This window comes from Doryrhamphus excisus, chromosome 19 (assembly GCF_030265055.1).
Source record: "Doryrhamphus excisus isolate RoL2022-K1 chromosome 19, RoL_Dexc_1.0, whole genome shotgun sequence".
In the NCBI taxonomy this organism is placed as follows: domain Eukaryota; kingdom Metazoa; phylum Chordata; class Actinopteri; order Syngnathiformes; family Syngnathidae; genus Doryrhamphus; species Doryrhamphus excisus.
In genome coordinates this window covers 7,274,676-7,302,396 of record NC_080484.1, presented here as the reverse complement: position 1 = coordinate 7,302,396, position 27,721 = coordinate 7,274,676, and the positions used below count along the sequence as shown (strand labels likewise).

The 27,721-nt window shown below is 39.8% G+C and overlaps 1 protein-coding gene and 1 long non-coding RNA gene across 2 annotated transcripts in view; one reads left to right on the top strand and one right to left on the bottom strand.

Moving 5' to 3' along the window:
• Nucleotides 1-20,948, bottom strand: part of LOC131107655 (uncharacterized) — a 40,441-nt gene extending 19,493 nt beyond the window's left edge. Inside the window, exons 1-2 of the long non-coding RNA XR_009120293.1 lie at nt 20,566-20,948; nt 19,876-20,074 (exon numbers count right to left, since the gene is read on the bottom strand). This is a non-coding gene — a long non-coding RNA (uncharacterized LOC131107655). The remainder of the gene's footprint in view (nt 1-19,875; nt 20,075-20,565) is intronic.
• ryr3 (ryanodine receptor 3) overlaps nt 1-27,721 on the top strand; it is a 118,705-nt gene that overhangs the window by 30,624 nt on the left and 60,360 nt on the right. The window contains exons 7-28 of the mRNA XM_058057853.1: nt 169-281; nt 3,763-3,862; nt 5,976-6,069; nt 7,947-8,021; nt 9,593-9,749; nt 10,466-10,630; nt 14,240-14,361; nt 14,444-14,624; nt 15,941-16,076; nt 18,430-18,525; nt 18,659-18,777; nt 18,976-19,109; nt 19,761-20,002; nt 20,580-20,772; nt 21,001-21,217; nt 22,565-22,669; nt 22,776-22,879; nt 24,053-24,136; nt 24,304-24,463; nt 24,555-24,699; nt 25,496-25,701; nt 27,536-27,710. Of these exons, the coding sequence (XP_057913836.1) occupies nt 169-281; nt 3,763-3,862; nt 5,976-6,069; nt 7,947-8,021; nt 9,593-9,749; nt 10,466-10,630; nt 14,240-14,361; nt 14,444-14,624; nt 15,941-16,076; nt 18,430-18,525; nt 18,659-18,777; nt 18,976-19,109; nt 19,761-20,002; nt 20,580-20,772; nt 21,001-21,217; nt 22,565-22,669; nt 22,776-22,879; nt 24,053-24,136; nt 24,304-24,463; nt 24,555-24,699; nt 25,496-25,701; nt 27,536-27,710 (3,123 nt within the window). The remainder of the gene's footprint in view (nt 1-168; nt 282-3,762; nt 3,863-5,975; nt 6,070-7,946; nt 8,022-9,592; nt 9,750-10,465; nt 10,631-14,239; nt 14,362-14,443; nt 14,625-15,940; nt 16,077-18,429; nt 18,526-18,658; nt 18,778-18,975; nt 19,110-19,760; nt 20,003-20,579; nt 20,773-21,000; nt 21,218-22,564; nt 22,670-22,775; nt 22,880-24,052; nt 24,137-24,303; nt 24,464-24,554; nt 24,700-25,495; nt 25,702-27,535; nt 27,711-27,721) is intronic.

Here is a 27,721-nt window from a genome sequence, read left to right as displayed (position 1 = left end):
AATATATGTACAGAAAAGCTTCCACACATCATGGTTCTCTTTATGTCCTTCCCTCGGAATTTAAATTCACCTAAACGTCACGTTGGCCAGCAAACCAGCTCGTTTGTCAGCTGTCTTCCATTCCAGCACCTGGTAATTGGTAATATGGACGCTTGTTTGTGTCAACAGGAGAAGCCTGCTGGTGGACCATCCACCCTGCATCCAAGCAGAGGTCTGAAGGCGAGAAAGTACGCATCGGAGATGACCTGATTCTTGTCAGCGTGTCAACAGAGCGATATTTGGTCAGTGGATCCTCATGGGTTGTTTATCAGATTGGTGCTTTGTCTACATGGCCAGAACACTAGGCACTCATTGGGCAGCTTTTTCACATTATGTGACATACCTCACTAAAATATGTGTTTAATATGTCGGTATTTTTTATGTTATCTCTTATACTGTAGAACACTGAATTTGAAGCTTATAGTAATCTATTAGTAGGGGTGTCAAGATAAGTAAATAAGAGATAAGACGAGCTGGAACTATTCATGCGGATGTTGCGTATGCCCTGAAAATCCTGTGGTACAGAATAAGGAAGACAATCCACGATGACTTGATGTATATTCACCCTCAGGATTTATTCTTCCTCCCAAAAATAACAACACTTTAGATATCATAAGATGATTACATCAACAATTACCAATTTGCTTCCAGACACATTTCACATTTTTCAGTTAGCCTGCTTCATGCTATTAACTGTACATTAAAGCTGGCTAGCATTAGCCATTTTCGCTTATGTTCAAATGCTCTACAACACATTTTGTAACAAACATTTAGCAGTCAGCCGTTTACTCTAGCAACTTTCTAAACTCTTTACAGCCATTAAAATATAAATTATCTCTACTTTGTATTAACCTGTGGTACAGAATAAGGAAGACAATCCACGATGAATTGACGTATATTCACCCTCAGGATTTATTCTTCCTCTGTCGTTTTGTCACCTACTCTATACCACCATCGCTGCTAGCACCCCCTAGTGGACCTTGCGGTATTACACCCAAACGCCAACAATGGAGATTTGGTTATTTTAGAAACAAACATATAAAAAAATAGTAGTGTGTCTTTTTTCTTTTACAACTGAATTTTATATGTATGACATGAACTATTACTCAAATGCTCTAACCATATTTATGCATTTTTAAACCATGTTACCTTATCTTTTATGTACCTTACACTGACACCGCTATTGAAAGGACAGCATTTCAAGAAACGTTTGACGGACAGTACAGATTGCCTGGAGAAAATACATGTCAGAAAAATATAGAAATGGCCTAGATTATTTCTAACTGCCGTGTTAATGTTCGATTCACGTAGTCTAAGTATGCATCATCCGCTCGTGTTCCTTTGCGGAACTAAATGATCATCCTCACCGCTGTCAAGTGAATTGAACTGACAATTGATTTCCCAGTGTGTGTGTGTAGAGGTTTGAACCCCCTCATAGCTTGAAGTCTGTTTCACTGCCACACTCTCGCTTAACACCAGTCAAGAGTGGCATGAATCTCGTATCTGATATATTTTTAATGCTGTTCCTTCTGCTCTAACTGTACCCCCCCTCATTACTCACTGGCAATGAACGAGGAGAAAGGAGAAGTTCAAGAAAAATAGTTGAGGCTCAACAGAGGAAGACAAATAGCAAAAAGGTGTGGCGGCGACGCTGTAGGAATAGTAAAACCAGCGGCAATGGATGCTTGTGGCCATTCAAGCGGGGGAAATGTTCTTTTAATGCAAAACTGGCTAATGTCCAGACTTTGCTATGCACCGCTGGGAAATCTCCACCTGATTTGGCTTGAGTGTTTCTTTCAAAGAATAGGCCGCTTGAGGAAATTCAAGCAAAAGTAATCAGTGTGCCATTACTGTGAGTGATCACGCAGGTCGATATGCAACCTTTGCAGGATGTAAGCATTTGTTACATCAAACAAATGATACATGAGGGGAAGCCTGCCAAAAAGATGTTGAATTGATTTGGCGGTAAATACACATTCATATTTGAATACATGGTTGGAGGCCAACCGCCATGTTTATCATCTGTTCACATATCAGAAATAATTCATCATAAAATGTATGAACCAATGACTTGGGGCCAGAGGATGCAGGTGAGGAAGAGCCTTACTTGTCAAACTAAATAAATATAAATTTCTCAATTGTACTGTTATATACATAAATATATATATTTTTTTGTAAGATTCCAATCATTAACATGTTGTTAAATAAACTTGCAAAAAAGTACTCAAGTACAAAGTACAAATTGGACATACATGCTAGAAGGTGCTTGTCACTGCCGTCCTTCCGGGTGAGGAAAAGCCAGCATTTTTTTGTTTAACTTTATTGAAATATGCAAACAGTGTCAAGAAAAGCTAGCTACAAACAAGTCAAATGCAAGATATTTTATGCTGTGGTAAATAAATGAATTAATTTCACTGCCAACACAGAGGATTATATACCCAAGCTCACCAAGAGGTGATCAGACATTTACAACAAAGTATCAGAACTTTTTCTGGAGAATAGGGTGCGTGTACTTCATATACAAATGTTTTTAATTTTAATTCAAAAAATAAATCAAAGTGAATCAAAGTGAACCTATATTTTACATTTTTTTTTAACTCAAAGAGTCAGTACCTCACCACACATCACTGGTATTGACTGTACAGTGCAGGCAATGTTTTAAGTAGTATTGCGACTGTCATGAGTATCCTAAATCTGTACAACTGAGCCTTAACCAGTGTTAACAGTAAATTATAAAACCAATACAATGTTTTTAAGACATTTGCATCTCATCTTTTAACATTTTTCCCGTCATTGATGACTAAAAATCAGCTGCTGGTTTACAGTGTTATGTGGTACCAATGTGCTCCAATAAATGAATTAAAACGTTTACAGCTAGAATAAAGACGGTATTGTAACATTGACCTGGATGTTGTGAGGATGAGGAGCTGTGTATCAATAATTTCTTTACTGTGAAGATGATGAGCAGATGTCTGTCAATAATCTCTTTACTGCAAACACACAACAAGCTACTGTCGCCCAACCACACCAAAACATCAGTAACCTCAACCGTCCTGCAGCCCTTTTCCTCCTCACGTCACATTCTGTTTCTATGGTCGTCATCACATTTTTTTCTCTTTAGCTTGCTGGCACTGGTTCACCCCCTGATGCGGTAGCATTTTTAATAAGTATCATGAAAACTAAACTTTAATTTACCTAATGTCCGCTCGATAAGATGCACGGCAGCAATTTGTGTGTTTTTGTACAACTATATTGAAATTCTGGTGAAATTCCAAACCATTCAATCTGAGTCGACGTCCCTGTACATTTTCTACCGGGGGATGAATATGATGCAACTCATTGTTCAGCATGTCCATGTTTTGTCAAGCAACTTGTAAAACCAGCCTGTGGAGAGTTTGGAGCTGCTCCAAGCATATCTGCTGGAAAGAGTTATTGTTAAGAATTATCTGGACATTTCTACTCTGAGGGAAGCGCTGATGCAGCAGTGCTTTTTAGCCAACAGCATTCTAACGCTGTTTGTCAGCACTTGTTGATGGATGCAGAGTGTGCTTTAATATCTTTTTCAAATCCCAGCACTGGGACTTCACCCTCTCCTTCGGTGGGGTGTTTGCTGATTCTTCGTGTTTGTCCGAGCTTCTCAACTGCTAACGTTTCTATTTTACTGCTGTTGTGGAACTTTGTGTGTAAAACGGTTTGTGACTGACTTATCCTGTCTTGTTGCAGCACCTCTCCATTTCCAATGGCAACATCCAGGTGGACGCATCATTCATGCAAACCTTGTGGAATGTCCAGCCAACCTGCTCCTCAAGCAACATGGCTGTTGGCAAGTTCATTCATTCATTCATTTTCTACCGCTTTTTCCTCACGAGGGTCGCGGGGGGTGCTGGAGCCTATCCCAGCTGTTTTCGGGCCAGAGGCGGGGTACACCCTGGACTGGTCGCCAGCCAATCACAGGGCACATATAGACAAACAACCATTCACACTCACATTCATACCTATGGACAATTTGGAGTCACCAATTAACCTAGCATGTTTTTGGAATGTGGGAGGAAACCGGAGTACCCGGAGAAAACCCACGCATGCACGGGGAGAACATGCAAACTCCACACAGAGATGGCCGAGGGTGGAATTGAACCCTGGTCTCCTAGCTGTGAGGTCTGCGCGCTAACCACTAGTCCGCCGTGCCGCTGTTGGCAAGTTGATTTGTCTAATAATAAGACTCTTCTATGTTGCTTTCACTACAGTAGCCACCATTTTTTACTTACTTCTTCCCAAGGAATAAATTTACACATTAGACTTTAGAGTAGTCGCTGTACAGCTCACATAGCAATATAGATTCACTATCTACAGAAAATAAGTGTTCCACATAAGAGTTCCATTTCTGCACTGTGACATTCTGAAGCTGAGCATCATCCCCTCCTTTGGGGAAACTGGGCTTTATGGCAGGAGCCCAAAAGCACCTCCAAGATTACATGTACCTTACTGAAGAAGCTGAACGTGAAGGTGGTGGAGAGACATGGAGAGAAACTGGGCTTTATGGCAGGAGCCCAAAAGTATCTCCAAGATGACATGTACCTTACTGAAGAAGCTGAACGTGAAGGTGATGGAGAGAAACTGGGCTTTATGGCAGGAGCCCAAAATCACCTCCAAGATGACATGTACCTTACCGAAGAAGCTGAACATGAAGGTGATGGAGAGACATAAGTAGGTCTCCAGACCTGACCCCAACTGTCCAACATCCATCAGCTTCACGGAGGAGTGGAAGAACATTCCAGTAACAACCTGTTACCACAATAACTACAGTATATTGGCAATTTAGGCATATTTAGACATATTCATAGTGAGGTGTGCTCACTCATGCTAATATCTACTTGGACAATAGTCTGTACAATACTAAGATAAGATAAGATATGCCTTTATTCGTCCCCCAGTGTGGAAATTTGCATTGCACAGCAGCAAGAGTACAGAATCAGTTAAGCAGTACAAAATACACAATATAGAAAAATAAACAATTTAAACAACCCAAGTATTAACAAAAATCAACAGTTTTTCCCAGAGTTATATACAATACAGTATGCAGATAATATGAAACAAGATGAGATATATGACCAGTCTATACACTGAGATCTTGTTAGAGAGTTAATATGAGGCATTATGGAAATACTTCACATAGAACTTAGTATATTGCATTTAGAGCCCTTAATATTGCACATGGAGGTTGATCAGATATTGCACAGTGAATGGGGTCTGGAGTAACTATACTGACTATAAAAGTAAGTATTACACAGATGTACATAGTAGTATTGTACTACTATTGTGATATACTACTCTGAAATATATCAAAGTTTAATTTCTATGGTATTATCTCCTTGGACCAGGGGTGCCCACACTTTTTCAACGTGCAAGCTACTTTTATGTCGAGTTAGCATTTGCTATCAAATATTACAGATATACAATAAATGAAAATGATGCAACATATGAAAAATGTTTTACAATGGGCACATTTAGCGATGAATCAAGACATAATATTTTCACAAACAAAATTATAGAAAAAATAAATTTCTACGGCAGAGCTCAGGATGTGAAGCAGAATATATATTTTTAATATAATATATTTTTTTTTTTACTACACGACTAGGGGCTACAGGTGAACAGACAACTTTTGCTATACATATAGGCATCTTACCACAGAGTAATCGTAATAATAAAGATGAAGGTCATGACTTATTGTGTTGTCTGTTCGTTATTTATTTATTATTTTACTGTTTATTATTTATAGGAGAAATAGCGAATCAGAACAAACTGACTGATGTCGTCTGACATCTATTAATTGACATCTATTCGATTGAGATCAACATAATGGGCACCCCTGCTTTAGACGATATAAAATGGTGAAATACTGTGCTTATACTGTAATTTTTCTTTGTTTTTTTTAGGGTATTTGGTTGGTGGTCATGTGATGCGTTTGTGTCGCGGCCATGACGAGAGCTTGACCATCCCAGGTGCAGACAAGAGTGAGGAGGAACAAAGGTATTATGGAACATTCTAGTTCAGCCCTAAGTTGTCTATATAAGATGAGAGTTGTGTTGTGGAAGACTAATGACAAACCCAACCGTGCTAAGTGGGAAATCGAACAAAATAAATGGACCCTGTATCTGTAATATGCTGCGGTTTTGGCTTGTCACAAGTAGTAAAAATGACAGTTTGATACTACATAAGTGATCAATATGGGTTTCACCTTGTTTTCCACGTAATGCAGTGATTGTTTACTCCTCCTGTCTTCAGTGCTGTTTGGAAAACTAGCTTCGACATGTACTGTAGTTTTCTCATTGAGTAACATTTGCTCCTTATTTTCCTTTTATAGTATGCAGCCGCAGCTTTTAAATGCTCAATAGTTTATTTGATCCCTCTTCCCGCCAGTTATTAATGATAGCCACCACCTTGAAGCCAAAAAGGCTCAAAATAAACACAGTCACACAGTCGGAGTGGGTACTTGCTCAACATAGATGTGTCATGTTATTATTGTGACCGTTAATGACAACAAAAATCACCACTGACAACAGAAACAAACAGAACAACTCTAAATAACCAACAAAGTTGCAATGATGGTATACTTGCTGTAGCCCAGAGGGGAGGGGAAGTATGGGTAATCAGGCCGACTCCTTGTGTGATAGATCTGGAACAGTGTGAGCCCCCTTAAGGCACTAGCTTTTACATTAATAGACACAGAATCATAATAGTAGTCATTAATAAACAATGTACCATTCTATTCATGATTTAGACCAGGGGTCTCAAACTCGATTTACTTGGGGGGCCACTGGAGCTAGAGTCTGGGCAAGACTGGGCCGCATCAGGTTTTCCAAAAAAAAAAAAAATTATTAAAAACAGAAAATTGAATAAACTTTGCTTTGGTTTCGATTTTCTACAAGAAAAGCTCTGATAAAACATTCCACTGTTCTCAAATATCTTCATTTTTATTTTTCTGCACAAAATAAGATGAAAAATAAATAAACAAATCAAGAATAAAGAAAATCAATCAGTAATAAATAAATATAATAATAATAATACATAAATAATAAATAAATAAACTTAAGAAACCACATATAGTTGGTGGGTAGACAAATTATTTTTTTCAGATTAAAATGAACAAAGCATTATTAGAGCCCTGTAGACATGACAAAACACGACTATAGTCACATTTATACTCTTTTTATTTACAACATATTGCGCAACTGCAGGGTCTTGAGACACATGCTAACTCGCAAACTAGAGAGCTAGCGACCTAAACGGTAGCCTTCAAGTTATTCCCTTTAAACTTAAATAGCCAAAAACTTACCACTTCCACACGGATAGGGAGGTTAACTATTGTATATAATATATAATAGTCCACTCGACCACCGTGCCGCCGCTTGAACATTCATTCATTCATTCATTTTCTACCGCTTATCCTCACGAAGGTCGCAGGGGTGCTGGAGCCTATATAATAGTTATAATTATATATATAATAATATATATTATATATATATAATATATTATTATATAGTTATTTAACCTTTAAAATGAACATTAATCAAACGTAATAATTTTTTCTGGGTACATGATACCATACAGCATCCATATCAAACTTGTGCGGGCCGCACTAACATTAAACTTTCATATCAAGGCGGGGGCCTCAAACTAGTGTCCTGCGGGCCACATCTGGCCCGCGGGCTGCGTGTTTGAGACCCAGGATTTAGACAGTGCTAAAAAAAATAATGTTGCCACGTATAATTCAACCATTGATTACACGAAGAAATGACATTCAAGTAGAAGTTTAGAATTCAATACTGTATGATATTACCAATAACATGTACATATTGGAAGGTAAAATATAGTATTGTAAAACATTTCTGTCTTTATGCTCCCAGGATAGTCAACTATGAGGCGGGTAAGGGAGCATCAAAGGCCCGCTCCTTGTGGAGACTGGAGCCCCTGAGGATCAGGTGAGGCCTGACCTGATTGTACACACAGATGTCTGTGATGTGAATCTCACAAAACCAGTTGGTATTTCAATGATGAGGCCGCTATGGACGCTGAGCTGTCACTCCCATTTATTAGTCCTCCAGAGGATTTTGTGTACATCTCTTTCAATCTTCTTTCTCTCTCTCTCTCTCTCTCTCTCTCTCTCCCTTCTTTTATCTATCCACCTGCACCATTTCTCTCTCTCATCGTATTGTGTGACACCCCTCACTGGGGCTGCCTGTCAGTCTGTGGTATTTTAGCAGGTGCATCCTTTAGGTTAGTCTACTTGCCTCAGTAGTGTTTCTACATTTAATACACGATTATAGCATACAAGTATATACTGTCTGTAGGTATAATGTTCATTTATTTATTAGGGGTGTCACAACATGAAAATACACAATATCTGGTTCACGAGACCAGGCACCAGCAAGTTTGTCGGCTAGTCCACCTGCATACTGACCCATGTTCACAAAACAGTCCTGTGTGAAATACGTTAAGGGATTCAATTTTTTTTCTTTTGCTGGTAGGGAACCAGGAACTCCAACCACTTGGGCCTGTTTACGTTGTTTGGAATTGTAAAAAAAAATGCAGCTTTCCCTTACACCTGAAGAAATACTTTCAGGGTGCCTTTGCTAACAATGTTAACACAGAACCAGAGCTTGGGGAGGGTGTATCATACGCCCATATAAGGAAGTCCGCCTATGTGTGACATCACAAACCGCCCTCTGAAACAGAGTGTTTTGATTCACTTACAAATGTACATTGTTTAATATGAGTATTCAACATTCTAACTATATTTATTGGGGAAAAAAACATATTGGGTCCAGTTTTACATTACTTTCAAGAAAAATACAATTACAAAATATCTAATGTTTTGAATTGACTGAGTCACAGGATAAGGTACATTTTTAAATGCTTCATAAATTTACATCCATGATCTAAGTACAACGCTTTTAACTGTTGGAAATGGAAACAAAAAACGGAACTTGCAAAAGTAAAAAAAAATGATAAAGGTTAGTAAATGACAGCAGTTGTAGCTGCAACTACTAATATTTTATGTCCATGTATAGTTATGTAGACACATGTAAAGTAGATTCTAATAGATTAGCTAAAAGAACTACAGTTCCCATGATGCTTAGAGTACGGTACCAGAAAGTAGTGAATAAATGCTACTATCACATTGATGGAAGTCTCATGCAGCAATTATGTTTTGATCTGACAAATATTAAGTAACTTTGGTCAAATGTAGAATTACTACAGCTTCTGATTCCACCTTAAGACGTTTTGGATTGCAAGTTTTATGGTCTGCGTAAAGCACTTAATGTGCAGTTCCAACAATGCCTTACACATTGCCACTTCCGTGTCCTGTATTTTCATTCACAGTAGCGATGCCGTAGTTGAAAGTCTGATAAGCGTTTTGTCCGCTATGTTCTCGCAAGATAGCTTTTCTCTAAACGAAAAAATATTTTTTTCACGTTTTATTATTACGAGATATTGTATTTATGCTGGGATTATTAGCTAATGTTTTTGTGTGTGGCACATTGCTGTTTAGCTGGAGCGGGAGCCACATTCGGTGGGGTCAGGCCTTCCGACTGCGCCACCTCTCCACTGGCCATTACCTGGCCCTAACTGAGGACCGGGGACTGGTCCTGGAGTGCAGGGAGAAGTCCGACACCACGGCCACTTCCTTCTGCTTCAGGCCCTCCAAGGTCAGATTTCTCTGTCACACGGTCTATACTTTCAAGCTCTCGATGAACAGTTTCATCTAATAGCTGGGTTGAGTGTAAACATCTCCTTTGACTTCATTAAAGACTGTACTCTCCTAACGAGCTCATAGACTGTCATCATCAATAATGTTTGGCCTTTTAACAACTGCTGAAACATCAAAAGTCATCTAATGGTAATTGGCTGGCTCAGTATTTTACCATTAGCGGGTCAAGAAAAAGCCACCTATTAATCTAAAAAAAAAACTACATTAGAAAGAAATTGGCCGATAAGTAAGTTAATAAGATTTCGAAGAGCATTTCCCTACTGTCCTTTTATGCTCTTCCGTCGTCCAATTATCCTTCGTTATTTTCCCACACTACTTTGCACCGGCTAGAGGTCTGTGGGGTTCTGTCTAAAAATACAGTTGCTCTACTAAATATAACCTTGACAATAAAGTATGGAATAATCCAATTACAAAAGTTTTCATCATACTTCATACTTTGGGTGACAACTATGTTTTGTGTTTCTAACCTTCTATTTTGCAACAGTGTATGTACTGAGTTGAAGGTCAGTGCCTTTCTGTGTCCAACATTGGTGTTCATGTGTTTCACTTGTACTCGCTGTCTGCTATAATTAAACAACAAGTTAGTGGCAAGCCTCAACTCCTCAACCTACCTTGGTATTATCAAATACACTAAGTTCATTCCATTCCAAACAGGAAAAGAGTGAGTCAGGCCCGAAGAGAGACATCGATGGCATGGGTATGCCAGAGATCAAGTATGGAGACTCTGTGTGTTTCATCATGCATTTGGCAACCGGACTGTGGCTATCCTACCAGGCACCTGATGCCAAATCATCTCGACTTGGACCTGTCAAAAGAAGGGTAAATGCATTGTGTGGAATTATTTTGCATGCATTTTGTTAGAAAATCTGTATACGTATGACTTAAGTGTTGTGCAAATCACTTTAAAAATGAGTAACAAAATTATTATTTTTTTAAAAACCTTAAAAGGTGTAAGCCGTTGAGATATCTACCAAAACCCTAGACGGCAGCTCGAAGAACCATTCAGTCATTTATTCATTTTCTACCGCTTATCCTCACGAAGGTCGCAGGGGATGCTGGAGCCTATCCCAGCTGTCTTGGGGTGAGAGGCGGGGTACACCCAGCCAATCACAGGGCACATATAGACAAACAACCATTCACATTCATACCTATGGACAATTTGGAGTCGCCAATTAACCTAGCATGTTTTGGAATGTGGGAGGAAACCGGAGTACCCGGAGAAAACCCATGTATGCATGGGGAGAACATGCAAACTCCACACAGAAATGGCCGAGGGTGGAATTGAACCCTGGTCTCCTAGCTGTGAGCTCTGCGCACTAACCACTCGTCCACCGTGCCACCGCTTGAACATTCATTCATTCATTTTCTACCGCTTATCCTCACAAGGGTCACAAGGGGTGCTGGAGCCTATCCCAGCTGTCTTCGGGCGAGAGGCGGGGTACACCCTGGACTGGTGGCCAGCCAATCCCAGGGCACATATAGACAAACAACCATTCACACTCACATTCATACCTATGGACAATTTGCAGTCGCCAATTAACCTAGCATGTTTTTGGAATGTGGGAGGAAACCGGAGTACCCGGAGAAAACCCACGCATGCACGGGGAGAACATGCAAACTCCACACAGAGATGGCCGTGGGTGGAATTGAACCCTGGCCTCCTAGCTCTGAGGTCTACGCGCTAACCACTCGCCCACCGTGCCGCCGCTTGAACAACCATAACTAATTAATTTCTCATGAGTAACAGTCCCAACACTGCTCATTACATCATATTTAACATGTTAGTATTCAGCGTGATTAACTTATTTTTACACTTCTATGATATCGTAGTAAAGCAGAGGTCTTCTCTCATGTTAATATGAAGAGTGATTAACTTACTTTTACACTTGTAAGTCCATCAAAATGCTACTTATTCAATAGAAACGACAATGTTTTGAAACTGAAAGTGAAATATACAGTATCATTTCCAAGGGGAAAACAGTTTTGTAATGCGAGTCGTCATCCCAGAACAAATTGTGTGACATTCTAGTCGTCCCCCTGTACTTAACAACTTGACACAGTAGGCTATTGCACATAGTGTCACAAATAACTGTGAAGTCGCTACAAAGGCGTGCTTACGTCTGACATATGTCTGCACCGAGTGCTTTAATACTATGATATATGCACAGTGAAACATTACACCATGTCAAACTAAAGACATAAAGCATTTATCTCCCTACTTTTTCATCATTATCCACTGCCCACGTTCAGCCATGCCCAGTCTCTCACCTGACATGAGACAGCAGCTTGGTTAAGCGCTAAAAAAGGTCCCCGGTGTTTGACAGTTTGTTCGAGTGATACAAGGAATGCCGGTCATCACTGGCGTCCGTCCAGGAACATCAAACATCTCCCTGTGCCGGTGCCAAGCAGTCCCTGCAGTCTTGACGTCGTGCCAACGCACCTGACATGTTGGGATGGGTGGGTGCATAGGGATACTATAGTCAGTTTACACACACCCTAGAACCCTGTCTTGATTTTAGTGTTCGATTACAGCGAGTCGAGTTAGAGACCCACCCTTAAACCTGAGCATCCAGGGAATGCATACCTTACAACGCTGTAATTATATGCATCCATATTTACTATGGTATGCATAAGTGGCAATGGATTAGACTTGGTGATTTGTGAAAACATACCGCTCACGTGTGGGATTATGATTTTATTAGTTATAGTTTGGCAATTATCTCCATGGAAAATACACTCACAAGACACAATTTAATGAGGCATAAAACAAGAACTGTATCAGATATTATACCCAAGATAATAATAGATTTGATTGATGCTACCAACTGGATACATGAGCTATTTCTAACGGTATGTGAGGCCTCCAAATGGGACATAAATGGTATTTTATATCTTCAGGTTTGACACACTTATATTTTCGACAAAGGTCTAACAAAATTGTAATTTACCACTGATGCTGAAATACTGCTAGACCAGGGATCGTCAAACTGCAGCCCACAAGCCACATCAGGCCCACCAAAACGTCTTAATCCGGTCCACTGTGTGTTTCCAAATTTTTTTAGCTGGCAACATGACTTGCAGTGCTACTCTGGTACGCTTGCGTCGCAAGAAGTAGTAGTCTGCAGCGAGTACAAAAAAAGCATTCCATACAACACAACATGTCAACACAGACGTGACATGCAATGTAACATACATGCTACACCACCTGGGCTTACAAATTGTATCTACGCACAATACCCTTGCCAAAATTCCACACATATACATGCCGCAAGGCATGCTGGGTAACTTGTGGCAGTCTCTCTCCCAACATGTGGCGGTGTTTGACGCATTTTTGCAAAACATGTTGAGGAGGGCGTCTGAGAAGTAAACAAGGAGAGATGTTCACATACTCCTGAGAGCCAATGTTTTATCCAACAGCAATTATATTTTATAATAATAATAATTATGATATAATTATATGATGATTATTATTCATTCATTCATTCATTTTCTACTGCTTTTTCCTCATGGGGGGTGCTGGAGCCTATCCCAGCTGTCTTCGGGCGTGAGGCGGGGTACACCCTGGACTGGTCGCCAGCCAATCACAGGGCACATATAGACAAACAACCATTCACACTCACATTCATACCTATGGACAATTTGGAGTGGCCAATTAACCTAGCATGTTTTTGGAATGTGGGAGGAAACCGGAGTACCCGGAGAAAACCCACGCATGCACGGGGAGAACATGCAAACTCCACACAGAGATGGCCGAGGGTGGAATTGAACCCTGGTCTCCTAGCTGTGAGGTCTAACCACTCAACCGCCGTGCCGCCCTTGATGATTATTAACTATATAATAATAATAATATTTTGTTCCACCATGAGCAAGTATCTTATTCTCTTTGATGACCACCTACGTACAGACGAGCCCTCTGCCACATTTTTTATGACAATATGCCCCCCCTCATTCAAAATGTTTGATAGACAGACAGCACCAGATAATAAGTATACATATAATTAAGCAAAAGAACACCATGTGGCAATTCACCCGTGTACCATATTGACCTGAATATAAAACAGTATTTTTATTCCCTGGAAAAAGTCAGTTCGTCTTATATATGGGTTTAGAGTTTTATACATGCAAACCGACAGGTGGGTACCAAAAAACTTTTCTTCCCTTTCTTCCTTGCTCACACACAAACACACACACCTAGAGAGAATAAATGAACGGTCATGTTACTTTCAGTCTTATATTCATGACAACACAGTATCACATATCCAATTCATCCAACATGATTGAAACATATTGAGTGTGAAATGTGTCTAAATGTGGGTGACATGGTTGAAAGCATGGAGAGTACTATAGTAAAAGTAGTAATACATGTATGCTTCAGTGCACAAAGACGATGCCTGTATGGTAAATACACTTGTGTTGTCTCCCACGTAGGCTTGCCTGCATTCTGAAGGCCACATGGATGATGGGCTTACTCTCCAGCGCTGTCAGCATGAGGAGTCGCAAGCTGCTCGCAACATCCGCAACACAACGTTCCTCTTCACAAATTTTATCAAGTAATAATGAAGAGGGCATCTCGATAGTCAAACCCATGGGAGAGACAAAGATTATCAATACTCTTTTCCTGCTTTTCTAAAGGGCTTTGGACAGCACCGCCGCGGGTGAATCCATGGCGGTGACGGGGTACGTAGAGGAGGTGCTGCAGACGCTGAACGACCTGATCGAGTATTTCAAGCAGCCTGACTCGGAGCTGGAACATGAGGAGAAACAATGTCTCCTCCGTTCACTCATCAAACGTCAAGATCTCTTCAAAGAGGAGGTGAACGAGGACCCAGTGGAGCTCGACTTGAATATGCAATCTATCGTGCAACATTAATGTCCCTTCGGTTCACTGCTATTGCAGGGACATACTCCCGGGTCACAACATTAGGATGCAGAATCTAATGAGGTCATCCAAAGGGAAGAGCTGCATCATACATTCAGTGCAGTTCAGGTCGGATGTATTTTACTGACTAAAGTATTAGAAACATCCCATGGTGCTGTACAGCCCTGCAAACTACAACCACAAGATTTCTCAGTGTTAAACTGAGCATTGTGATGCTTCGGTAAAGCAAGAATGTCTGATACAGCTCCTGTATCAATGTGTCCCATTACATGATGCAGGCGCACCTAATGAACCGCCCCATGAGTAAGTCCCAGCAGCCTTTAGTATTCTTTAAATTAACCAGCCACTGTCTGTCTAAAGCAGGGGTCTCAAACTCAATTTACCTGGGGGCAACTGGAGCTAGGGTCTGGGCAAGGCTGGGCCGCATCAGGTTTTCCAAAAAAAAACATTTATTAAAAACAAAAAAAATATACAAATTTTTCAGTGCTTTGGTTCCGATTTTCTACAATAAAAGCTCTGATAAAACATTCCACTGTTCTCAAATATCTTAATTTTTATTTTTCTACACAAAATAAGATGAAAAATAAACAAATCAAGAATAAAGAAAATCAATCAGTAATAAACAAATATAATAATAATAATAAAACGGCAAATAATAAAAACTTAAGAAACCACATATAGTTGGTGGGTAGACAAATTATTTTTTTCAGATTAAAATGAACAAAGCATACATATTGCGCAACTGCAGGGTCTTGAGACACATGCTAACTCGCAAACTAGAGAGCTAGCGACCTAAACGGTAGCCTTCAAGTTATTTCATTAAACTTAAATAGCCAAAAACTTACCACTTCCACACGGATAGGGAGGATAACTATTAACAGTTATTTAACCTTTAACATGAACATTAAGCAAACGTAATAATTTTTTCTGGTACATGATACCATACAGCATCCATATCAAACTTATGCGGGCCACACTAACAAACTTTGATATCAAGGCGGGGGCCTCAAACTAGTGTCCTGCGGGCCACATTTGGCCCGCGGGCCGCCTGTTTGAGACCCCTGGTCTAAAGTGATACAAGCAATATCATTTCCATTATCACACAATAATGTACCTCTGTGCTATAGCTGTGATGTATTTTGGCTTCAGGACAAACCCACTGGATGCAGTAATTGGTAATTAAAGTACACTTTTAAAAATTGATTATAGATTTCTCATGGTTGTGCTGTTGCTTTTTGTTTTTCTCTCAGGGCATGCTCACCCTGCTGTCTAAATGCATCGACCGGATGAACCTTTACGACAGTGCAGCCCACTTTGGGGAGATGGCCGGGGAGGAGGCAGGCGCAGCGTGGAAGGACATCCTCAACCTCCTCTATGAGCTCCTAGGTAAAATGGACCCGAGTGATGGATTTCCCAGCACCATCAGATGTCGACCCTTGCTAGACATGCATTATTCATCTTCCTCTGGCGTGCACTCCCCTCCTTCCTTTTACCTTTTCACACGCTTCCTTTTTTATTTTTTATATTGCCTGTTTTCCTTTCCCCTTGCTTCACCCTACCCGGACAGATTGTCTGCCCTTCATTACATTTGGGTCGCACTCCTCTCCGAGAGCACTGAGGATATTATGAAGCTTTCTGTTGCAATTGTGTTGAAATTCTAGTCCCTGACAAAATGCCAGGCATCACTGGTGCTGACATTAGCTGCCTCTCACGGGGTCTGTAATGAGTCATGAATGCTAACTGTGTAACCCTGAAAAGTTCTACTTTGGATGACTCCGTCTTGGCTAATTTGTTTTGCTGTCATCAACGGCTCCCCCCAGCAGTCCTTGCACTCATCAACATAACCTCCACATCTTGCACCTGCAGTCTACAAATAGCCTAAGACCTATACAATCGTATTCAACAACCATACTCAAAGGACGGACTTATACTAGGCAATCTAAGCCATGCTTGTTTAGATTGTTTGACCTGCGTGACTCCACTGCTACCTAAATGCACAATCCTATGAGGTGGGCTTTGGTAGAGTATGCTCATGCACAAGCATAATAATTATAATTAATACAGTATCATCACATAAAGTCCAGAAAGATACACTCTGGTCATTTAGTTATGCAACTTCTATATAGGATCTCTGTTTTGTATACCGTATGTGCCCGTAAACCCTCCAATAAATACCTCAACATTGACAGCTGTGGCTGTAGGCAACAGCCTGACGTTTTTATTATCTCCACAACACAAGTTTTATTCACTGATTCATTCATTTTCTACTGCTTATCCTCACAAGGGTCGCGGGGGTGCTGGAGCCTATCCCAGCTGTCTTCGGGCGAGAGGCGGGGTACACCCTGGACTGGTGGCCAGCCAATCACAGGGCACATATAGACAAACAACCATTCACACTCACATTCATACCTATGGACAATTTGGATAGTCGAGTAAAATCTATGAAAATGTTATTGAAAGACTTCATTTGCATAAAATTACATCTTAGATTTTTCTAGTAATAAAAATGAACTCTTCTAAAGTATAATATTGTAATAATTTTGGTTATCAAATATTCATTCATTCATTCATTTTCTACCGCTTTTCCTCACAAGGGTCGCGGGGGTGCTGGAGCCTATCCCAGCTGTCTTTGGGCGAGAGGCGGGGTTTTAATTTCACGAAACAGTACAAGGACACTAGCAGGCTTAATCCAAATTCTTTGACATATTGGAAGCGTTTCCATTTTCTATTTCTCCAATTCTGTTATGAATTCTGTTCTCAATCAGAAATCCCTCCACACTCATTATTGCTCTCTGGTTCTACCATATCTTACTTATAGTGTGGAGATATGGGCTAATAACTCTAAAAGTAATCTTCACTTGCTAAATGTACTGCAAAAAAGGCCAGTAAGGATAATTCATAATGGCACCTACAGAGAACATACTAACTCCTCATTTCTAAAATCACAAATACTTCAACTTGCTGATATAGTTAATCTTAAAACAGCTAAAATAATGCATAAGGCTAAAAACAACCAATTACCTAAAATGTCATCCAATACTTCTCTACAAGAGAGGAGAAATATGATCTCAGGGAAGAACTACATTTGAAACACTTATATGCTAGGACTACGTTAAAAAGCCGTAGCATTTCAGTATGTGGAATCAAACTATGGAATGGATTGAGTAAGGACCTCAAACAATGCACAACAATGAGCCAATTCAAGAAACAATACAAGCAGTTGATGTTTGCTAAATACAAGGATGAAGAGTCTTGAACCAGTCATGATGTGCTATATATATCACTATATTGACACTTACTATGGTACACATTATCATTGTATGGTCATATCACCTTGTACTTCGGTATGAGGTGCATTATTAAAAAAAAAAACAAAAAAAAAAAACGTAAACTGTATTATGGAAAGCAGGAAGTGAACAAATGTAACAGTTACTGATTGTAAAAGTACCAGATGGAGGGGTAGGATTTAATAAGCTTTGCTTCTTCCTACTCCTTTTGGACATGTGGAACTGGGAACTGATTATGTGATGCATTCAATTGTAATCTGATGCATGTTCAAATGAAATAAAACCATAACCAATTCAATTATATTATTGGGAAAGTTACTTTTTAAATACATTTGCCCAGTACTATTACAACACTGGTTCTTTTGCTGCTGTGTGTACAGTATGTGTGTTAAAGTTGTAATATACATATTCCGTTTTTTCCTAAATGTTTTCTATATTTTTGTGTTGTTCAGCTGCACTAATTCGTGGGAACAGGAACAATTGCACCCAGTTTTCTGGGAACTTGGATTGGTTGGTCAGCAAACTGGAAAGACTCGAGTCATCATCAGGTATACTATTACTCTTTGGTCGCTTTTAAGCTTCAATGATGGTGCTGCATTTATATTCATCCTTGCATCCATTTTCTATGCTGCTTGTCCTCTATCTATATTCATTTCTTGTTAAAATCTTGTTTTGTTTTAGGCATCCTGGAAGTTCTGCACTGTGTCTTGATTGAAAGTCCGGAGGCTTTGAACATCATCCAGAGAGGACACATTAAATCTATCATCTCTCTGCTATATAAACATGGACGCAACCACAAGGTACACACTGTCAGATGTTATTGATTATGATATTTGGATGCCAAGTTTATCGGGTTTCAAGGCACATACCATGAAATTTGACCGTAAATCCCCCAACTCTGTCTTTAATTCCCCATCTCTGGCTCTGCTGGGTGAAAACAGCAAAACTAAAGCCAATACAAAGATACCTTAGTAAAAGGGGCAATCTTTTGATTCCAGATTCTGGATGTACTGTGTTCACTCTGCGTTTGTAATGGCGTGGCTGTGAGAGCCAATCAGAATCTGATCTGTGACAACCTGCTTCCCAGAAGAGATCTGCTTCTTCAGACCCGACTGGTCAATGACGTTCAGAGGTAGGACGAAATTGCATTTGCATTATTGTACCGTTCATTTTGGTGTATAAGCCGAAACTTTCAACCCTACGGCTTATTTACAGTTAATTTCTAATCTTGTGACATCTCCTTTACTTCAGAAGTACTAATAGTTGTTTAAATAATGTGTCGTTCGCGAGTCAGTGAGGAAATGGTAGCTCTTTCTTTGGCAGGAGCCAATCAGTGCCTTTACGACTAGCTTAGAATTATTAATAACAATATAACAGTCTGACTTATAGTGTCAACTTACAAAGAACACTTACAAAGAATGTATTCATTGGGGCGCTGCAATGACATCAGCCTCCCTCAGGCCTCCTCTTGCTCCCTCTGGCGGACATAGGCAGGATTGCAGCACCATCCATCGACTTTCTATGCTACTTGTTCCAATGAAATGCATTATGGGAAAACTTTCAAATGTTTCATTTTAAACTTGTATTGGTGCATGTTTGAATGTTTTGCAGGTGTTAAGTTGCGTTTAGTTACTGTGTGATGATTTGAGTGTTCTTTGTAAGATGACATTGTGAGTCAGACTGTCTGACTCAGACTGACTGACATATTGAATAATATTTAATGTCATAATACCAAAATGACAATATAAGTTTTAATCTGCTTACATTTTTTTTTCACCCCCAGCATAAGGCCTAACATCTTCTTAGGAGTGGCTGAAGGCTCGGCCCAGTATAAAAAGTGGTACTTTGAGCTTGTGATCGATCAAGTGGACCACTTTGTAACCGGCGAGCCGACTCACCTGAGGGTGGGCTGGGCTAACACAAAAGGCTACGCCCCGTATCCTGGCGGAGGAGAGGGATGGGGTGGCAACGGCGTCGGGGATGACCTCTTTTCTTACAGCTTTGACGGACTTCACCTCTGGTCAGGTAGGCTGTATGGATGTGTCCATTATATGCAGTTTTGGGGGGGGTCTTGAGGTTCTCGAATAGCGGAACTAGCTGAAATAAACAACAAATTACAATCTGATTGGATGGGATTTGACAGTGATGTTGGGAAATAGCAAACAACTGAAATTAGTACATTTAAATCTACATTTTTTTAAGTTGTCTTATATTCTGAAACCTCCTAAATTATAGTCAATATGGTAATGCTTTTTTTAAATATTATTAAATGAATCTGCCTATCCATCATTTCAAGCCTGTTTATGCAATGACCATAACGATCCAAGTGCTTCTGTTTTTCTTTTAAAGGAAAACCTGTGAACCCTTTTCTTGTTCCTTGTTGCCAAGGTCAATGTTAAATCTCTCCACTGTCACCCCCCTCCACACACACACACACACACACACACACACACACACACACGCAAAAGGTCTCAAGGGACCCATCACTTTTGCCCATGAGCAATTCGCCCTCCCTTCTTGTTCGTTACCTTTCAGTCTGGCCTACATTCACAGTGACTGTCTATTTATCCTCATCTGTCTGTGCCTACCTCTTGTTGTCCAGGTCGCATCCCCAGAGCCGTGGCCTCCATCAACCAGCACCTGCTGACCTCAGATGACGTCGTAAGCTGCTGTCTGGATCTGGGCTCCCCCAGCATGTCCTTCAGGATCAACGGGCAGCCTGTTCAGGGCATGTTTGAGGACTTCAACACTGATGGATTCTTCTTCCCTGTTGTCAGCTTCTCTGCCGGTGTCAAGTAAGTAAAAGTGGAAAGTTGAAAGAGAAAGTGGTTAAAGTCTGCGTGTCTCCATTGGGGCGTGATTACGTAATAGTGGATGTGTTGAGCGCTGTTTGCTTAAGTTGCGCTGAGCTTGAAAATAGCAGGTCCCAAACATTTAGAGGAGACAAAAAGCCACAGCGAAGGGAGTCCTAAAATTTCTTGCGCAATATCATGACAGTGTTATGTAACCCCTCTCTTTATCAGAGTGCGCTTCCTGTTGGGCGGACGTCATGGAGATTTTAAGTTCCTGCCCCCCGCGGGTTACTCTCCGTGCTATGAGGCGTTGCTGCCAAAGGAGAAGATGTACGTGGAGCCTGTGAAGGAGTACAAGAGGGACCATGAAGGGGTCCGAGACCTGTTGGGAATGACCCAATTCCTCTCCCAGGCCTCCTTCATACCCACCCCTGTTGACACCAGCCAGGTCAGGGGACTTTTATGCTTTTAAGGCACTTCATCCCATGGATGCTTGCTGCATTATATTCAGCTTACAGCCACAAAAATAACATTATGCACAGTAGTAACTAAACAAGATACTTAGTCACTACTATTTTCATTAGGGCTGTCAAATTTAACACGTTCATGACGCGTTGAACTTTTTATTTTATGTTGATAACACGTTGGTTCAGATTAGGGATCGACCGATATGGTTTTTTTGGGGCCGATGCCTATACCGATTTTTCCCCATCACCCTTAGCCGATGGCCGATTTTGCTTGGACTGATATTTGTGGCCGATACTGCTTTTGATCCCTCAATTTACATGAAAAAATGACCATGATAAATATTCCAGGTCTCACGTTTAAACAAATATTTATTGAAATGTAAATACTGAACACAGCTTTCTTAAACTTCCTTGAAAAATACAAATTTCCCCACTGAGGGACGAATAAAGGCATATCTTAAACACACATTTAAACCGCATTATCAACTTGAAAAGGAATAAATATTCAACCATGTGCAAAACATTTCTGTCGTAGTTTAAATTTATCTAGCATCGATGAGTTGACTGCTCCTCCTCAGCGTGACGCGCTGCGTGTGTTGCGGGGTCCTCTGCCGCCGGGGCAACACAAAGCTGCCCCGGCGGATGCCTGACTTTAAATCATGCGGTGGAAAAATACATTGGCGAACCCACGTGCATATCGGCCGATACCGATACAAGGAAAAAACGCATATATTGGCCCGATATATCGGCCGGTTGATGTATTGGTCGATACTTAGTTCAGATTGTATTTGCAGTTTTATTCATTGATTTTTTTTTTTAATTAAAGGATTCAATTGTGCACTTTATTGTTTATTGTTCAATACAATTTAGTTGTTAAGTTGTTAATAAAAATATATTGGAAAGAAGAAATTTGTGTTTAATTCATCGAAATCAAATCGGACTAAAAATGGTTGGATTAATCGATGCATCGAAAAACAATTTTTTTAGATTAATGGATTACAGAAATAATCGTTTAACACAGCCCTACTTATTATAGATTATAGAACTTATTTCTATCTGTGATTAAATGCGATTAATTCTGAGTTAACTGGCCTGCGATTAATCATGATCAATATTTTTGATTGACAGCCCTAATTTTATAAAAAAATATATCTTATATGGTAATTTAGCCTTTGAAATTAGACCGGATGTACATTTAGACAGGGTTTCAAACCAGTGCATATCTATGTAGTTAACAAATGCTTAAAATATGTGAAAGTCTACAAAAAGAAAGAAAGAAAAAGACAACCATCTTCCTGCTTACCCACCTGTTGTTCTGTTTTCTGAAGATTGTTCTTCCCCCACACATGGACAACATCCGGGACAAGCTGGCAGAAAACATCCATGAACTGTGGGGAATGAACAAGATTGAACTGGGTTGGACCTACGGCAAGGTACCCTGCTGTGCATTGTAACATATGGTAGACAAATACAGCAGAGCTGTGGAACAGTACCTAAACTTAAGTCATTAATATAGCATTCTTCTGCCTTGTTTTTCAGGTTAGGGATGACAACAAGAGGCAACACCCATGCCTTGTGGATTTTACCAAGCTGCCTGAGACAGAAAGAAACTACAACCTGCAGATGTCAAGTGAAACACTGAAGTACGGATCTTTACTAAATAGTCTCATAAAGGCCCCTATCTACCAAATGTTGTGCAAGGAGCAGATTTCAGCGTAGATAAGAGCAATGCTTGTAATGACTTGTATCTCCAAAGTGAATTGCAGTATTGATCTTGAAGAAATCTTGGCTCTCAAACTTATCTGAGCCAAGTGGTGGCACCGCTCCTACATTTGGTTTGGCTCAATAAAGTGACCTCATGTGGGTGTGTGTGATGGGAAAATGTATATTTCACAGGTATAACATAGGTTACACATTGTGTGAATTACATTATGGCCTTTTATAGAGCTTCAACTCTTGCACCCGAGCACATCCTGCTGTCCCTTCAAGGATGGTGGGCACAGCAGTAGGCTATCTGTAACCTGGGGTTAGGGACAATGTCGGAGGAGGTAATTTTTTGATGAAAGCTCCCCTTCACGGGACAGGGGACATCAGGAGGTCCCACCAAATGGTTGACCATAGGAGGTTATCCAGCATGGGTGCGACAAACCATGTGTGGGCTAACCCCCATTCATGAGGGCGGCATCCAGGGAGTGACAAGAAGGTCTCCTTTCTCATTCATTCATTCATTCATTTTCTACCGCTTTTTCCTCACGAGGGTCGCAGGGGGTGCTGGAGCCTATCCCAGCTGTCTTTGGGCGAGAGGTGGGGTACACCCTGGACTGGTCGCCAGCCAATCACAAGGCACATATAGACAAACAACCATTCACACTCACATTCATATCTATGGACAATTTGGAGTGGCCAATTAACCTAGCATGTTTTTGGAATGTGGGAGGAAACCGGAGTACCCGGAGAAAACCCACGCATGCACAGGGGGAGAACATGCAAACTCCACACAGAGATGGGTGGAGAGGGTGGAATTGAATCCTGGTCTCCTAGCTGTGAGGTCTGCCATGACCGCCATGCATACTGTCTGTTGTCTGACACCTTTGTTTTTGCAAAGGTAATAAAAACTTCTGTATTTATTTCAGGCATTCTATTTCCTACTTAGGATAATAGACATTTTTTCAAGTGTGCTTACAAGAATAGTCAGTTACCTCCTAATGGGTCATTGAACGTCACGTTGGCCGTGCATTCTCATGACCTGTAGATGAGAGCACATAGAAGGTGAATGCATGTGTAATAGTTTTTTAACAACCTACTCTCCTTCCCAGGACCCTAATGGCTCTTGGCTGCCATGTCGCCCAGGTCAATGTTCATGCAGAGGACGATCTGAAAAAAATCAAGCTTCCGAAAGAGTATGTTATGTTTGCAACTTCAAAATCCTGTATAATAGTACACTAACTTGTAATAAGGGTTTATGGAATATTATCTCTGCTATATATTGCTTGATAAGGGCTGCCCAGGACACCTGTAGTGTCAATATAAAGTTTTTTTCTGTAGTTTAATCATGTTTTTTCTGCAGCTACATGATGTCCAATGGATACAAGCCTGCACCTCTGGAACTTTCTGACGTCAAACTGACTACAGGTCAGGAGGTCCTAGTTGATAAACTGGCAGAGAATGCACACAATGTGTGGGCCAAAGACCGAATTAAACAAGGATGGACCTATGGAATCCAGCAGGTGAGTCCGCCCATCCAACAGACAAGAATAGTTAAGGACATATGTTCTTCTCTATGACACGTCCAAGTTATTTCGTTTTTATTTGTGCCAGGATTTAAAGAGCAGACGTAATCCTCGCCTTGTGCCATATGCTTTACTGGATGAGCGCACTAAGAAGTCCAACAGGGACAGTCTGAGAGAGGCCATCAGGACAATGGTTGGCTATGGATATGACATCGACCCTCCAGACCAAGAAGGTAAGAGATGTAATCTTCCTGATCCTGTTGCTTCATTTCAAATCCTTTTTGTGAAGCTTTGTCCATCTTAAAACTACAATCATGACATTTTGAAACATGCCTGTCAAAGCAGTAGAGGGTGCTGAAACGCCAGCCGACTGAAAGGGAGATGTTACAGCCTGAGAAAAATAAAGAAAAATATTATTAAAATCTTAAACGTCAGTCATGTTAAAGGCAAAATGGGCCAATGGGGTAAAACTCGCAAGAAAATCAGTTTATGAGGGCAGATATTCAATGTAAGTAAAGAGTAATACATTAAGCAGCAATGTGCCCAAGTGTGTTATCAGTGATCTAAAAGGCAAAACACACAAAATAAAAATATATACAGTAATCCCTCATGTATTGCTTAAAAACCCAATATTGAATTTCCATGAAATAGGAATCCTTATTTATAAATCATGTAGTTTTGTAGCATAGAAACCCTGTTTATGATCGTCTACATACTACGTTTTTAAGAGCCCTCTATAAATGGTACAATACCCCTATATTCACATTTATACTCTTATTACTCAATATAGTAGATATAATCAGAAAATAAGCCATTGAAGACATAAATAAGACTTTTAATCATGTCTTCTGGGCGTGTATACAGGAAGTGAAATTGGCGGTTCACAGTTGAGTTTTATCTGGAGTACAGCCATTACAGTACTGTGCCTGTTGTGGGATACTCATTTAGTTAGCAATATTGGCATGCAGTGAGTCTGAAAATGCACCTCTGAAAAGAGGAGGTTTTTCATTTTTTAATAATTTCTCCTAGTTGTCCATGTGGCTGATGATCAGAGCATTGAGACTCTCCGATTCTTCCGCGTGGAGCAAACATACGCAGTGAAAACAGGAAAGTGGTACTTTGAGTTTGAGGCTCTGAGTGGAGGCGATATGAGGGTTGGCTGGGCGAGGCCTGGCTGCAGACCTGATGTGGAGCTGGGAACAGACGACCAGGCCTTCATCTTTGATGGATACAGGGTAAACAACATATTCAGACACAAGCAGTGGCGGTTCTAGGTATAGGCAATTGCCCCAAGGCCGCATTCTCCAGGGGGCGCCGCGGAGGCGGAAAGAAAAAAAAATCTATTTACTAAAGCTCACCAAGTCTACAGGCGTGATACTCGTACCCCCAAACGTGATCAAACGTCCACCATGTGGTGTGGATGAAACCAAGCAAGTTTTGCCTCCAGGTTAATTATAAGGTAAAAACTTACATCAGTAATTGCTTCAAAATAAAACACATTTGTTATTATATCATATTAATTATATTGCAGACCAAGAGCCTCAAACATGCTATTTCACATCGAAAATGTGAAATAAAATTGTTAGTCGACATTAGTTGGTTTACTTGGATGACAGTAGGAGCTGGTGATAATAGTGCTGTTAATTTGTGTCAACAAAACATGCAAAAGTCAAAGCCATTAGATGGACAATTTAGAGAGGAAAAAAAAAATTAAATAAATAAATCATAAAATAAAAAGTCAATAATGAGATTAAAAAGGCAACATGATTAAAAAGTTATATTTATGATGACATGATTATGAGATAGAAAGTCAAAATTGTGAGACAAAGTCAAAAGTCCCAAATGAATATCACATATGAAATTCAGAATTATGAGACAAAAACTCCAATTATTACATTTAAAAAGGCACTAATATGACATACATTTAATCTTTAGATTAAAAAGTCATAATAATGCGATAGAAAACTCAGAATTGTGATATTAAAAAGTTATATTTATGATATTAAAAAGTTATATTTATGATATTAAAAAGACATGATTATGAGATAGAAAGTCAAAATTGTGAGACAAAGTCAAAAGTCCGAAAAGAATATCTCATATGAAATTCAGAATTATGAGACAAAAACTCTAATTATTACAATTAAAAAGGCACAAATATGACATACATTTAATCTTTAGATTAAAAAGTCATAATAATATGATAGAAAACTCAGAATTGTGAGATTAAAAAGTTTGAATTGTGAGATCAAAAAGTTATATTTATGATATTAAAAAGACATGATTATGAGATAGAAAGTCAAAATTGTGAGACAAAGTCAAAAGTCCGAAAAGAACATCACATATGAAATTCAGAATTATGAGACAAAAACTCTAATTATTACATTTAAAAGGCACAAATATGACATACATTTAATCTTTAGATTAAAAAGTCATAATAATGCGATAGAAAACTCAGAATTATGAGATTAAAAAGTTCTATTTATGATATTAAAAAGACATGATTATGAGATAGAAAGTCAAAATTGTGAGACAAAGTCAAAAGTCCGAAATGAATATCACATATGAAATTCAGAATTATGAGACAAAAACTCTAATTATTACATTTAAAAAGGCACAAATCTGACATACATTTAATCTTTAGATTAAAAAGTCATAATAATGCGATAGAAAACTCAGAATTATGGAATTAAAAAGTTTGAATTGTGAGATTAAAAAGTTATATTTATGATATTAAAAAGACATGATTATGAAAAAAAAGATGGACAATTTAGAAAGAAGAGGTGGCTATAGACTAACTGTTCATTTCTCTTCTTGAATAACAGTTTTAATTGTGCAAATGTGGATTTAAGTCAAATGGGGAGCTTGAGCTTGTGAAATAAGCACATTTCAGTAGTTGTTGTACTGAAGTATTTGTGTACTGCCAGGGCGTTATTCCAGCCAGAACCGCCACTGCACACAACCTTGACCTTTGACACAAAAACAGCTGTCATCCCAATGACTTGATGATGCTCCATTAATAAAGGCTTACCCTTTAATCCAAACTCCCATTACATTTTGTTTTCTTTCAAGGGACGACGCATACACGCAGGAAGCCGCTACTTTGGACATCCTTGGAAAAAAGGAGACGTAGTGGGATGCATGATCAACTTAGAGGACAAATCGATCATTTTCACCCTGAATGGCGAGCTCTTGATAACCAACAAAGGCTCTGAGCTTTGCTTCACTGACTTTGAGACAGAAGACGGTGAGTACTAC